The 14,405-nt window shown below is 45.0% G+C and overlaps 1 protein-coding gene across 1 annotated transcript in view; it reads right to left on the bottom strand.

The window, feature by feature from the left end:
- Positions 1–258: 258 nt before the first annotated feature.
- nfatc2ip (nuclear factor of activated T cells 2 interacting protein) overlaps positions 259–14,405 on the bottom strand; it is a 146,924-nt gene continuing 132,777 nt past the window's right edge. Inside the window, exon 4 of the mRNA XM_078200922.1 lies at positions 259–602. Within this exon, the coding sequence (XP_078057048.1) occupies positions 435–602 (168 nt within the window). The 3' untranslated portion in view covers positions 259–434. The remainder of the gene's footprint in view (positions 603–14,405) is intronic.

Genomic DNA, 14,405 nt, shown 5'->3' with positions numbered 1-14,405 from the left:
CTCCCCCTATCAGAACACACACCCAACACGCTTTTACTGCACCTCCCCCTATCAGAACACACACCCCAGACACGCTTATACTGCACCTCCCCCTATCAGAACACACCCCAGACACGCTTATACTGCACCTCCCCCTATCAGAACACACACCCCAGACACGCTTATACTGCACCTCCCCCTATCAGAACACACCCCAGACACGCTTATACTGCACCTCCCCCTATCAGAACACACACCCCAGACACGCTTATACTGCACCTCCCCCTATCAGAACACACACCCCAGACACGCTTATACTGCACCTCCCCCTATCAGAACACACACCCCAACAGCACTCAATATCTCCAATGCTGAACCTGGTCTTTAGAGACTGAAACAATGGGTTGTAACCCCGTTCTCCCCCACCCCTCCCCCGTCCCGATCCCAGCCAAGGTTCAGTGGGAGCAGACCCGCACGTCAATGACATCATCGCTCTCCATCTCATTTTCCAGCGGGGTGCTGGACTCCAGCAATTCGCTGCCGTCAAAGTGGAAGGTGATCCGGCAGCGCTGCAGACCCATCCGGATCCTGTAATCATCCATCAGGATCTTCAAAGACTCGGCCTGTCCCGAGAGGGAGAGAAGACAGACAGGGTCACCGAGCGGTTCGGGCTGCTTTATATATAGAATAACAGATACCCGGGAGTGAGTTACAGACAGGAATCTAACCGAGCGGTTCGGGCTGGTTTATATACAGAATAACAGATACCCGGGAGTGAGTTACAGACAGGGTCACCGAGCGGTTCGGGGTGGTTTATATACAGAATAACAGATACCCAGGAGTGAGTTACAGACTGGAATCTAATCGAGGGGTTCGGGGATGGTTTATATATAGAATAACAGACACCTGGGAGTGAGTTACAGACTGGAATCTAATCGAGGGGTTCGGGGTGGTTTATATACAGAATAACAGATACCCGGGAGTGAGTTACAGACTGGAATCTAATCGAGGGGTTCGGGTGGTTTATATATAGAATAACAGATACCCGGGAGTGAGTTACAGACTGGAATCTAATCGAGGGGTTCGGGGTGGTTTATATATAGAATAACAGATACCCGGGAGTGAGTTACAGACTGGAATCTAATCGAGCGGTTCGGGCTGGTTTATATACAGAATAACAGATACCCGGGAGTGAGTTACAGACTGGAATCTAATCGAGGGGTTCGGGGTGGTTTATATATAGAATAACAGATACCCGGGAGTGAGTTACAGACTGGAATCTAATCGAGGGGTTCGGGATGGTTTATATATAGAATAACAGATACCCGGGAGTGAGTTACAGACTGGAATCTAATCGAGGGGTTCGGGGTGGTTTATATATAGAATAACAGATACCCGGGAGTGAGTTACAGACTGGAATCTAATCGAGGGGTTCGGGGTGGTTTATATATAGAATAACAGATACCCGGGAGTGAGTTACAGACTGGAATCTAATCGAGGGGTTCAGGGTGGTTTATATATAGAATAACAGATAGCCGGGAGTGAGTTACAGACTGGAATCTAATCGAGGGGTTCGGGGTGGTTTATATATAGAATAACAGATACCCGGGAGTGAGTTACAGACTGGAATCTAATCGAGGGGTTCGGGTTGGTTTATATATAGAATAACAGATACCCGGGAGTGAGTTACAGACTGGAATCTAATCGAGGGGTTCAGGGTGGTTTATATACAGAATAACAGATACCCGGGAGTGAGTTACAGACTGGAATCTAACCGAGGGGTTTGGGGTGGTTTATATACAGAATAACAGATACCCGGGAGTGAGTTACAGACTGGAATCTAATCGAGGGGTTCGGGGCGGTTTATATATAGAATAACAGGTACCCGGGAGTGAGTTACAGACTGGAATCTAATCGAGGGGTTCGGGGTGGTTTATATATAGAATAACAGATACCCGGGAGTGAGTTACAGACTGGAATCTAACCGAGGTGTTCGGGGTGGTTTATATATAGAATAACAGATACCCGGGAGTGAGATACAGACTGGAATCTAACCGAGGGGTTCGGGGTGGTTTATATATAGAATAACAGATACCCGGGAGTGAGTTACAGACTGGAATCTAATCGAGGGGTTCGGGGTGGTTTATATATAGAATAACAGATACCCGGGAGTGAGTTACAGACTGGAATCTAACCGAGGGGTTCGGGGTGGTTTATATACAGAATAACAGATACCCGGGAGTAAGTTACAGACTGGAATCTAACCGAGGGGTTCGGGGTGGTTTATATATAGAATAACAGATACCCGGGAGTGAGTTACAGACTGGAATCTAATCGAGGGGTTCGGGGTGGTTTATATATAGAATAACAGATACCCGGGAGTGAGTTACAGACTGGAATCTAATCGAGGTGTTCGGGGTGGTTTATATATAGAATAACAGATACCCGGGAGTGAGTTACAGACTGGAATCTAACCGAGGGGTTCGGGGTGGTTTATATATAGAATAACAGATACCCGGGAGTGAGTTACAGACTGGAATCTAATCGAGGGGTTCAGGGTGGTTTATATATAGAATAACAGATACCCGGGAGTGAGTTACAGACTGGAATCTAATCGAGGGGTTCGGGGATGGTTTATATATAGAATAACAGATACCCGGGAGTGAGTTACTGACTGGAATCTAATCGAGGGTTCAGGGTGGTTTATATATAGAATAACAGATACCCGGGAGTGAGTTACAGACTGGAATCTAATCGAGGGGTTCGGGGTGGTTTATATACAGAATAACAGATATCCGGGAGTGAGTTACAGACTGGAATCTAATCGAGGGGTTCGGGTTGGTTTATATATAGAATAACAGATACCCGGGAGTGAGTTACAGACTGGAATCTAATCGAGGGGTTCGGGGTGGTTTATATACAGAATAACAGATATCCGGGAGTGAGTTACAGACTGGAATCTAATCGTGGGGTTCGGGGTGGTTTATATATAGAATAACAGATACCCGGGAGTGAGTTACAGACTGGAATCTAATCGAGGGGTTCGGTGTGGTATATATAGAGAATAACAGATACCCGGGAGTGAGTTACAGACTGGAATCTAATTGAGGAGTTCGGGGTGGTTTATATACAGAATAACAGATACCCGGGAGTGAGTTACAGACTGGAATCTAATCGAGGGGTTCGGGGTGGTTTATATATAGAATAACAGATACCGGGGAGTGAGTTACAGACTGGAATCTAATCGAGGGGTTCGGGGTGGTTTATATATAGAATAACAGATACCCGGGAGTGAGTTACAGACTGGAATATAATCGAGGGGTTCGGGGTGGTTTATATATAAAATAACAGATACCCGGGAGTGAGTTACAGACTGGTATCTAATCGAGGGGTTCGGTGTGGTTTATATATAGAATAACAGATACCCGGGGGTGAGTTACAGACTGGTATCTAATCGAGGGGTTCGGGGTGGTTTATATATAGAATAACAGATAGCCGGGAGTGAGTTACAGACTGGAATCTAATCGAGGGGTTCGGGGTGGTTTATATACAGAATAACAGATACCCGGGAGTGAGTTACAGACTGGAATCTAATCGAGGGGTTCGGGGTGGTTTATATATAGAATAACAGATACCGGGGAGTGAGTTACAGACTGGAATATAATCGAGGGGTTCGGGGTGGTTTATATATAAAATAACAGATACCCGGGAGTGAGTTACAGACTGGTATCCCAGCGAGGGGTTCGGGGTGGTTTATATACAGAATAACAGATACCCGGGAGTGAGTTACAGACTGGAATCTAATCGAGGGGTTCGGGGTGGTTTATATATAGAATAACAGATACCGGGGAGTGAGTTACAGACTGGAATATAATCGAGGGGTTCGGGGTGGTTTATATATAAAATAACAGATACCCGGGAGTGAGTTACAGACTGGTATCTAATCGAGGGGTTCGGTGTGGTTTATATATAGAATAACAGATACCCGGGGGTGAGTTACAGACTGGTATCTAATCGAGGGGTTCGGGGTGGTTTATATATAAAATAACAGATACCCGGGAGTGAGTTACAGACTGGTATCTAATCGAGGGGTTCGGTGTGGTTTATATATAGAATAACAGATACCCGGGGGTGAGTTACAGACTGGTATCTAATCGAGGGGTTCGGGGTGGTTTATATATAGAATAACAGATAGCCGGGAGTGAGTTACAGACTGGAATCTAATCGAGGGGTTCGGGGTGGTTTATATATAGAATAACAGATACCCGGGAGTGAGTTACAGGCTGGAATCTAATCGAGGGGTTCGGGGATGGTTTATATGTAGAATAACAGATACCCGGGAGTGAGTTACAGGCAGCAATCTAATCGTGGAGTTCGGGGTGGTTTATACATAGAATAACAGATACCCGGGAGTGAGTTACCGACTGGAATCTAATCGAGGGGTTCGGGGAGGTTTATATATAGAATAACAGATACCCGGGAGTGAGTTACAGACTGGAATCTAATCGAGGTGTTCAGGGTGGATTATATACAGAATAACAGATACCCGGGAGTGAGTTACAGACTGGAATCTAATCGAGGGGTTCGGTGTGGTTTATATATAGAATAACAGATACCCGGGAGTGAGTTACAGACTGGTATCTAATCGAGGGGTTCGGTGTGGTTTATATATAGAATAACAGATACCCGGGGGTGAGTTACAGACTGGTATCTAATCGAGGGGTTCGGGGTGGTTTATAAAGAGAATAACAGATACCCGGGAGTGAGTTACAGACTGGAATCTAATCGAGGGGTTCGGGGTGGTTTACACTTAGAATAACAGATACCCGGGAGTGAGTTACAGACTGGAATCTAATCGAGGGGTTCGGGGATGGTTTATATATAGAATAACAGATACCCGGGAGTGAGTTACAGACTGGAATCTAATCGAGTGGTTCAGGGTGGTTTAGGTACAGAATAACAGATACCCGGGAGTGAGTTACAGACTGGAATCTAATCGAGGGGTTCGGGGTGGTTTATATATAGAATAACAGATACCCGGGAGTGAGTTACAGACTGGAATCAAATCGAGGAGTTCGGGGATGGTTTATATATAGAATAACAGATACCCGGGAGTGAGTTACAGACTGGAATCTAATCGAGGGGATCGGGGTGGTTTCCATATAGAATAACAGATACCCGGGAGTGAGTTACTGACTGGAATCTAATCGAGGGGTTCGGGGAGGTTTATATATAGAATAACAGATACCCGGGAGTGAGTTACAGACTGGAATCTCATCGAGGGGTTCGGGGTGGTTTATATATAGAATAACAGATACCCGGGAGTGAGTTCCTGACTGGAATCTAATCGAGGGGTTCGGGGTGGTTTATATATAGAATAACAGATCCCCGGGAGTGAGTTACAGACTGGAATCTAATCAAGGGGTTCGGGGTGGTTTACACTTAGAATAACAGATACCCGGGAGTGAGTTACAGACTGGAATCTAATCAAGGCGTTCGGGGAGGTTTATATACAGAATAACAGATACCCGGGAGTGAGTTACAGACTGGAATCTAATCGAGGGGTTCAGGGTGGTTTATATACAGAATAACAGATACCCGGGTTTGAGTTACAGACTGGAATCTAATCGAGTGGTTCAGGGTGGTTTATGTACAGAATAACAGATACCCGGGAGTGAGTGACAGACTGGAATCTAATCGAGGGGTTCGGGGTGGTTTATATATAGAATAACAGATACCCGGGAGTGAGTTACAGACTGGAATCAAATCGAGGGGTTCGGGGATGGTTTATATATAGAATAACAGATACCCGGGAGTGAGTTACAGACTGGAATCTAATCGAGGGGATCGGGGAGGTTTATATCCAGAATAACAGATACCCAGGAGTGAGTTACAGACTGGACTCTAATCGAGGGGTTCGGGGATGGTTTATAAAGAGAATAACAGATGCCCGGGAGTGAGTTACAGACTGGAATCTAATCGAGGGGTTCGGGGTGGTTTATATATAGAATAACAGATACCCGGGAGAGAGTTACAGACTGGTATCTAATCGAGGGGTTTGGGGCGGTTTCTATATAGAATAACAGATACCCGGGAGTGAGTTACAGACTGGAATCTAATCGAGGGGTTTGGGGAGGTTTATATATAGAATAACAGATACCCGGGAGTGAGTTACAGACTGGAATCTAATCGAGGGGTTCGGGGATGGTTTATATATAGAATAACAGATACCCGGGAGTGAGTTACAGACTGGAATCTAATCGAGGGGTTTGGGGATGGTTTATAGATAGAATAACAGATACCCGGGAGTGAGTTACAGACTGGAATCTAATCGAGGGGTTCGGGTGGTTTATATATAGAATAACAGATACCCGGGAGTGAGTTACAGACTGGAATCTAATCGAGGGGTTCGGGGTGGTTTATATATAGAATAACAGACACCCGGGAGTGAGTTACAGACTGGAATCTAATCGAGGGGTTCGGGGTGGTTTATATATAGAATAACAGATACCCGGGAGTGAGTTACAGACTGGAATCTAATCGAGGGGTTCGGGGTGGTTTATATATGGAATAACAGATACCCGGGAGTGAGTTACAGACTGGAATCGAATCGAGTGGTTCGGGGAGGTTTATATATAGAATAACAGATACCCGGGAGTGAGTTACAGACTGGAATCTAATCGAGGGGTTCGGGGTGGTTTATATATAGAATAACAGATACCCGGGAGTGAGTTACAGACTGGAATCAAATCGAGGGGTTCGGGGTGGTTTATATATAGAATAACAGACACCCGGGAGTGAGTTACAGACTGGAATCTAATCGAGGGGTTCGGGGTGGTTTATATATAGAATAACAGATACCCGGGAGTGAGTTACAGGCTGGAATCTAATCGAGGGGTTCGGGGATGGTTTATATGTAGAATAACAGATACCCGGGAGTGAGTTACAGGCAGCAATCTAATCGTGGAGTTCGGGGTGGTTTATACATAGAATAACAGATACCCGGGAGTGAGTTACCGACTGGAATCTAATCGAGGGGTTCGGGGAGGTTTATATATAGAATAACAGATACCTGGGAGTGAGTTACAGACTGGAATCTAATCGAGGTGTTCAGGGTGGATTATATACAGAATAACAGATACCCGGGAGTGAGTTACAGACTGGAATCTAATCGAGGGGTTCGGGGTGGTTTATATATAGAATAACAGATACCCGGGAGTGAGTTACAGACTGAAATCTAATCGAGGGGTTCGGGGTGGTTTATATATAGAATAACAGATACCCGGGAGTGAGTTACAGACTGGAATCTAATCGAGGGGTTCGGGGTGGTTTATATATAGAATAACAGATACCCGGGAGTGAGTTGCAGACTGGAATCTAATCGAGGGGTTCGGGGATGGTTTATATATAGAATAACAGATACCCGGGAGTGAGTTACAGACTGGAATCTAATCGAGGGGTTCGGGGTGGTTTATATATAGAATAACAGATACCCGGGAGAGAGTTACAGACTGGTATCTAATCGAGGGGTTTGGGGTGGTTAATATATAGAATAACAGATACCCGGGAGTGAGTTACAGACTGGAATCTAATCGAGGGGTTCGGGGAGGTTTATATATAGAATAACAGATACCCGGGAGTGAGTTACAGACTGGAATCTAATCGAGGGGTTCGGGGATGGTTTATATATAGAATAACAGATACCCGGGAGTGAGTTACAGACTGGAATCTAATCGAGGGGTTCGGGGATGGTTTATATATAGAATAACAGATACCCGGGAGTGAGTTACAGACTGGAATCTAATCGAGGGGTTCGGGGATGGTTTATATGTAGAATAACAGATACCCGGGAGTGAGTTACAGACTGGAATCTAATCGAGGGGTTCGGGGTGGTTTATATATAGAATAACAGATACCCGGGAGTGAGTTACAGACTGGAATCTAATCGAGGGGTTCGGGGTGGTTTATATATATAGAATAACAGATACCCGCGAGTGAGTTACAGACTGGAATCTAATCGAGTGGTTCGGGGAGGTTTATATATAGAATAACAGACACCCGGGAGTGAGTTACAGACTGGAATCTAATCGAGGGGTTCGGGGTGGTTTCTATATAGAATAACAGATACCCGGGAGTGAGTTACAGACTGGAATCTAATCGAGGGGTTCGGGGTGGTTTATAGATAGAATAACAGATACCCGGGAGTGAGTTACAGACTGGAATCTAATCGAGGGGTTCGGGGTGGTTTATATATAGAATAACAGACACCCGGGAGTTAGTTACAGACTGGAATCTAATCGAGGGGTTCGGGGTGGTTTATGTATAGAATAACAGATACCCGGGAGTGAGTTACAGACTGCAATCTAATCGAGGGGTTCGGGGTGGTTTATATATAGAATAACAGATACCCGGGAGTGAGTTACAGACTGGAATCTAATCAAGGGGTTCGGGGTGGTTTATATATAGAATAACAGATACCCGGGAGTGAGTTACAGACTGGAATCTAATCGAGGGGTTCGGGGTGGTTTATATATAGAATAACAGATACCCGGGAGTGAGTTACAGACTGGAATCTAATCGAGGTGTTCAAGGTGGATTATATACAGAATAACAGATACCCGGGAATGAGTTCCAGACTGGAATCTAATCAAGTGGTTCAGGGTGGATTATATTCAGAATAACAGATACCCGGGAGTGAGTTACAGACCGGAATCTAATCGAGGGGTTCGGGGTGGTTTATATATAGAATAACAGATACCCGGGAGTGAGTTACAGACTGGAATCTAATCGAGGGGTTCGGTGTGGTTTATATATAGAATAACAGATACCCGGGAGTGAGTTACAGACTGGAATCTAATCGAGGTGTTCAGGGTGGATTATATTCAGAATAACAGATACCCGGCAGTGAGTTACAGACCGGAATCTAATCGAGGGGTTCGGGGTGGTTTATATATAGAATAACAGATACCCGGGAGTGAGTTACAGACTGGAATCTAATCAAGGGGTTCGGGGTGGTTTATATATAGAACAACAGATACCCGGGAGTGAGTTACAGACTGGAATCTAATCGAGGGGTTCGGGGTGGTTTATATATAGAATAACAGATACCCAGGAGTGAGTTACAGACTGGAATCTAATCGAGGGGTTCGGGGAGGATTATATACAGAATAACAGATACCCAGGAGTGAGTTACAGACTGGAATCTAATCGAGGTGTTCAAGGTGGATTATATACAGAATAACAGATACCCGGGAGTGAGTTACAGACTGGAATCTAATCGAGGGGTTCGCGGTGGTTTATATATAGAATAACCGATACCCGGGAGTGAGTTACAGACGGGAAACGAATCGAGGGGTTCGGGGTGGTTTATATATAGAATAACAGATACCCGGGAGTGAATTACAGACTGGAATCTAATCGAGGGGTTCGGGGCGGTTTACACTTAGAAAAACAGATACCCGGGAGTGAGTTACAAACTGGAATCTCATCGAGGGGTTCAGGGTGGTTTATATATAGCATAACAGATACCCGGGAGTGAGTTACAGACTGGAATCCAATCGAGGGGTTCGGGGAGGTTTATATATAGAATAACAGATAACCGGGAGTGAGTTACAGACTGGAATCTAATCGAGGTGTTCAGGGTGGATTATATCCAGAATAACAGATACCCGGGAGTGAGTTACAGACTGGAATCTAATCGAGGTGTTCGGGGTGGTTTATATATAGAATAACAGATACCCGGGAGTGAGTTACAGACTGGAATCTAATCGAGGTGTTCGGGGTGGTTTACATATAGAATAACAGATACCCGGGAGTGAGTTACTGACTGGAATCTAATCGAGGTGTTCGGGGTGGTTTATATATAGAATAACAGATACCCGGGAGTGAGTTACAGACTGGAATCTAATCGAGGTGTTCGGGGTGGTTTACATATAGAATAACAGATACCCGGGAGTGAGTTACTGACTGGAATCTAATCGAGGGGTTCGGGGTGGTTTATATATAGAATAACAGATACCCGGGAGTGAGTAACAGACTGGAATCTAATCGAGGGGTTCGGGGTGGTTTATATATAGAATAACAGATACCCGGGAGTGAGTTACTGACTGGAATCTAATCGAGGGGTTCGGGGTGGTTTATATATAGAATAACAGATCCCCGGGAGTGAGTTACAGACTGGAATCTAATCAAGGGGTTCGGGGTGGTTTACACTTAGAATAACAGATACCCAGGAGTGAGTTACAGACTGGAATCTAATCAAGGCGTTCGGGGAGGTTTATATACAGAATAACAGATACCCGGGAGTGAGTTACAGACTGGAATCTAATCGAGGGGTTCAGGGTGGTTTATATACAGAATAACAGATACCCGGGAGTGAGTTACAGACTGGAATCTAATCGAGTGGTTCAGGGTGGTTTATGTACAGAATAACAGATACCCGGGAGTGAGTTACAGACTGGAATCTAATCGAGGGGTTCGGGGTGGTTTATATATAGAATAACAGATACCCGGGAGTGAGTTACAGACTGGAATCAAATCGAGGGGTTCGGGGATGGTTTATATATAGAATAACAGATACCCGGGAGTGAGTTACAGACTGGAATCTAATCGAGGGGATCGGGGAGGTTTATATCCAGAATAACAGATACCCAGGAGTGAGTTACAGACTGGAATCTAATCGAGGGGTTCGGGGATGGTTTATAAAGAGAATAACAGATACCCGGGAGTGAGTTACAGACTGGAATCTAATCGAGGTGTTCAAGGTGGATTATATACAGAATAACAGATACCCGGGAGTGAGTTACAGACTGGAATCTAATCGAGGGGTTCGCGGTGGTTTATATATAGAATAACCGATACCCGGGAGTGAGTTACAGACTGGAAACGAATCGAGGGGTTCGGGGTGGTTTATATATAGAATAACAGATACCCGGGAGTGAATTACAGACTGGAATCTAATCGAGGGGTTCGGGGCGGTTTACACTTAGAATAACAGATACCCGGGAGTGAGTTACAAACTGGAATCTCATCGAGGGGTTCGGGGTGGTTTATATATAGCATAACAGATACCCGGGAGTGAGTTACAGACTGGAATCCAATCGAGGGGTTCGGGGAGGTTTATATATAGAATAACAGATAACCGGGAGTGAGTTACAGACTGGAATCTAATCGAGGTGTTCAGGGTGGATTATATCCAGAATAACAGATACCCGGGAGTGAGTTACAGACTGGAATCTAATCGAGGTGTTCGGGGTGGTTTATATATAGAATAACAGATACCCGGGAGTGAGTTACAGACTGGAATCTAATCGAGGTGTTCGGGGTGGTTTACATATAGAATAACAGATACCCGGGAGTGAGTTACTGACTGGAATCTAATCGAGGTGTTCGGGGTGGTTTATATATAGAATAACAGATACCCGGGAGTGAGTTACAGACTGGAATCTAATCGAGGTGTTCGGGGTGGTTTACATATAGAATAACAGATACCCGGGAGTGAGTTACTGACTGGAATCTAATCGAGGGGTTCGGGGTGGTTTATATATAGAATAACAGATACCCGGGAGTGAGTAACAGACTGGAATCTAATCGAGGGGTTCGGGGTGGTTTATATATAGAATAACAGATACCCGGGAGTGAGTTACTGACTGGAATCTAATCGAGGGGTTCGGGGTGGTTTATATATAGAATAACAGATCCCCGGGAGTGAGTTACAGACTGGAATCTAATCAAGGGGTTCGGGGTGGTTTACACTTAGAATAACAGATACCCGGGAGTGAGTTACAGACTGGAATCTAATCAAGGCGTTCGGGGAGGTTTATATACAGAATAACAGATACCCGGGAGTGAGTTACAGACTGGAATCTAATCGAGGGGTTCAGGGTGGTTTATATACAGAATAACAGATACCCGGGAGTGAGTTACAGACTGGAATCTAATCGAGTGGTTCAGGGTGGTTTATGTGCAGAATAACAGATACCCGGGAGTGAGTTACAGACTGGAATCTAATCGAGGGGTTCGGGGTGGTTTATATATAGAATAACAGATACCCGGGAGTGAGTTACAGACTGGAATCAAATCGAGGGGTTCGGGGTGGTTTACACTTAGAATAACAGATACCCGGGAGTGAGTTGCAGACTGGAATCTAATCGAGGGGTTCAGGGTGGTTTATATACAGAATAACAGATACCCGGGAGTGAGTTACAGACTGGAATCTAATCGAGTGGTTCAGGGTGGTTTATGTACAGAATAACAGATACCCGGGAGTGAGTTACAGACTGGAATCTAATCGAGGGGTTCGGGGTGGTTTATATATAGAATAACAGATACCCGGGAGTGAGTTACAGACTGGAATCAAATCGAGGGGTTCGGGGATGGTTTATATATAGAATAACAGATACCCGGGAGTGAGTTACAGACTGGAATCTAATCGAGGGGATCGGGGTGGTTTCCATATAGAATAACAGATACCCGGGAGTGAGTTACTGACTGGAATCTAATCGAGGGGTTCGGGGTGGTTTATATATAGAATAACAGATACCCGGGAGTGAGTTACAGACTGGAATCTCATCGAGGGGTTCGGGGTGGTTTATATATAGAATAACAGATACCCGGGAGTGAGTTACTGACTGGAATCTAATCGAGGGGTTCGGGGTGGTTTATATATAGAATAACAGATCCCCGGGAGTGAGTTACTGACTGGAATCTAATCAAGGGGTTCGGGGTGGTTTACACTTAGAATAACAGATACCCGGGAGTGAGTTACAGACTGGAATCTAATCAAGGCGTTCGGGGAGGTTTATAGACAGAATAACAGATACCCGGGAGTGAGTTACAGACTGGAATCTAATCGAGGGGTTCAGGGTGGTTTATATACAGAATAACAGATACCCGGGAGTGAGTTACAGACTGGAATCTAATCGAGTGGTTCGGGGTGGTTTATATATAGAATAACAGATACCCGGGAGTGAGTTACAGACTGGAATCAAATCGAGGGGTTCGGGGATGGTTTATATATAGAATAACAGATACCCGGGAGTGAGTTACAGACTGGAATCTAATCGAGGGGATCGGGGAGGTTTATATCCAGAATAACAGATACCCAGGAGTGAGTTACAGACTGGAATCTAATCGAGGGGTTCGGGGATGGTTTATAAAGAGAATAACAGATGCCCGGGAGTGAGTTACAGACTGGAATCTAATCGAGGGGTTCGGGGTGGTTTATATATAGAATAACAGATACCCGGGAGAGAGTTACAGACTGGTATCTAATCGAGGGGTTTGGGGCGGTTTCTATATAGAATAACAGATACCCGGGAGTGAGTTACAGACTGGAATCTAATCGAGGGGTTTGGGGAGGTTTATATATAGAATAACAGATACCCGGGAGTGAGTTACAGACTGGAATCTAATCAAGGGGTTCGGGGTGGTTTACACTTAGAATAACAGATACCCGGGAGTGAGTTACAGACTGGAATCTAATCAAGGCGTTCGGGGAGGTTTATATACAGAATAACAGATACCCGGGAGTGAGTTACAGACTGGAATCTAATCGAGGGGTTCAGGGTGGTTTATATACAGAATAACAGATACCCGGGAGTGAGTTACAGACTGGAATCTAATCGAGTGGTTCAGGGTGGTTTATGTACAGAATAACAGATACCCGGGAGTGAGTTACAGACTGGAATCTAATCGAGGGGTTCGGGGTGGTTTATATATAGAATAACAGATACCCGGGAGTGAGTTACAGACTGGAATCAAATCGAGGGGTTCGGGGATGGTTTATATATAGAATAACAGATACCCGGGAGTGAGTTACAGACTGGAATCTAATCGAGGGGATCGGGGAGGTTTATATCCAGAATAACAGATACCCAGGAGTGAGTTACAGACTGGAATCTAATCGAGGGGTTCGGGGATGGTTTATAAAGAGAATAACAGATACCCGGGAGTGAGTTACAGACTGGAATCTAATCGAGGTGTTCAAGGTGGATTATATACAGAATAACAGATACCCGGGAGTGAGTTACAGACTGGAATCTAATCGAGGGGTTCGCGGTGGTTTATATATAGAATAACCGATACCCGGGAGTGAGTTACAGACTGGAAACGAATCGAGGGGTTCGGGGTGGTTTATATATAGAATAACAGATACCCGGGAGTGAATTACAGACTGGAATCTAATCGAGGGGTTCGGGGCGGTTTACACTTAGAATAACAGATACCCGGGAGTGAGTTACAAACTGGAATCTCATCGAGGGGTTCGGGGTGGTTTATATATAGCATAACAGATACCCGGGAGTGAGTTACAGACTGGAATCCAATCGAGGGGTTCGGGGAGGTTTATATATAGAATAACAGATAACCGGGAGTGAGTTACAGACTGGAATCTAATCGAGGTGTTCAGGGTGGATTATATCCAGAAT

The sequence above is a fragment of the Mustelus asterias genome, chromosome 32 (genome assembly GCF_964213995.1).
Source record: "Mustelus asterias chromosome 32, sMusAst1.hap1.1, whole genome shotgun sequence".
NCBI lineage: Eukaryota > Metazoa > Chordata > Chondrichthyes > Carcharhiniformes > Triakidae > Mustelus > Mustelus asterias.
Note: the sequence above shows the minus strand (reverse complement) of the source record. Positions and strands in the feature narration are given on the sequence as shown.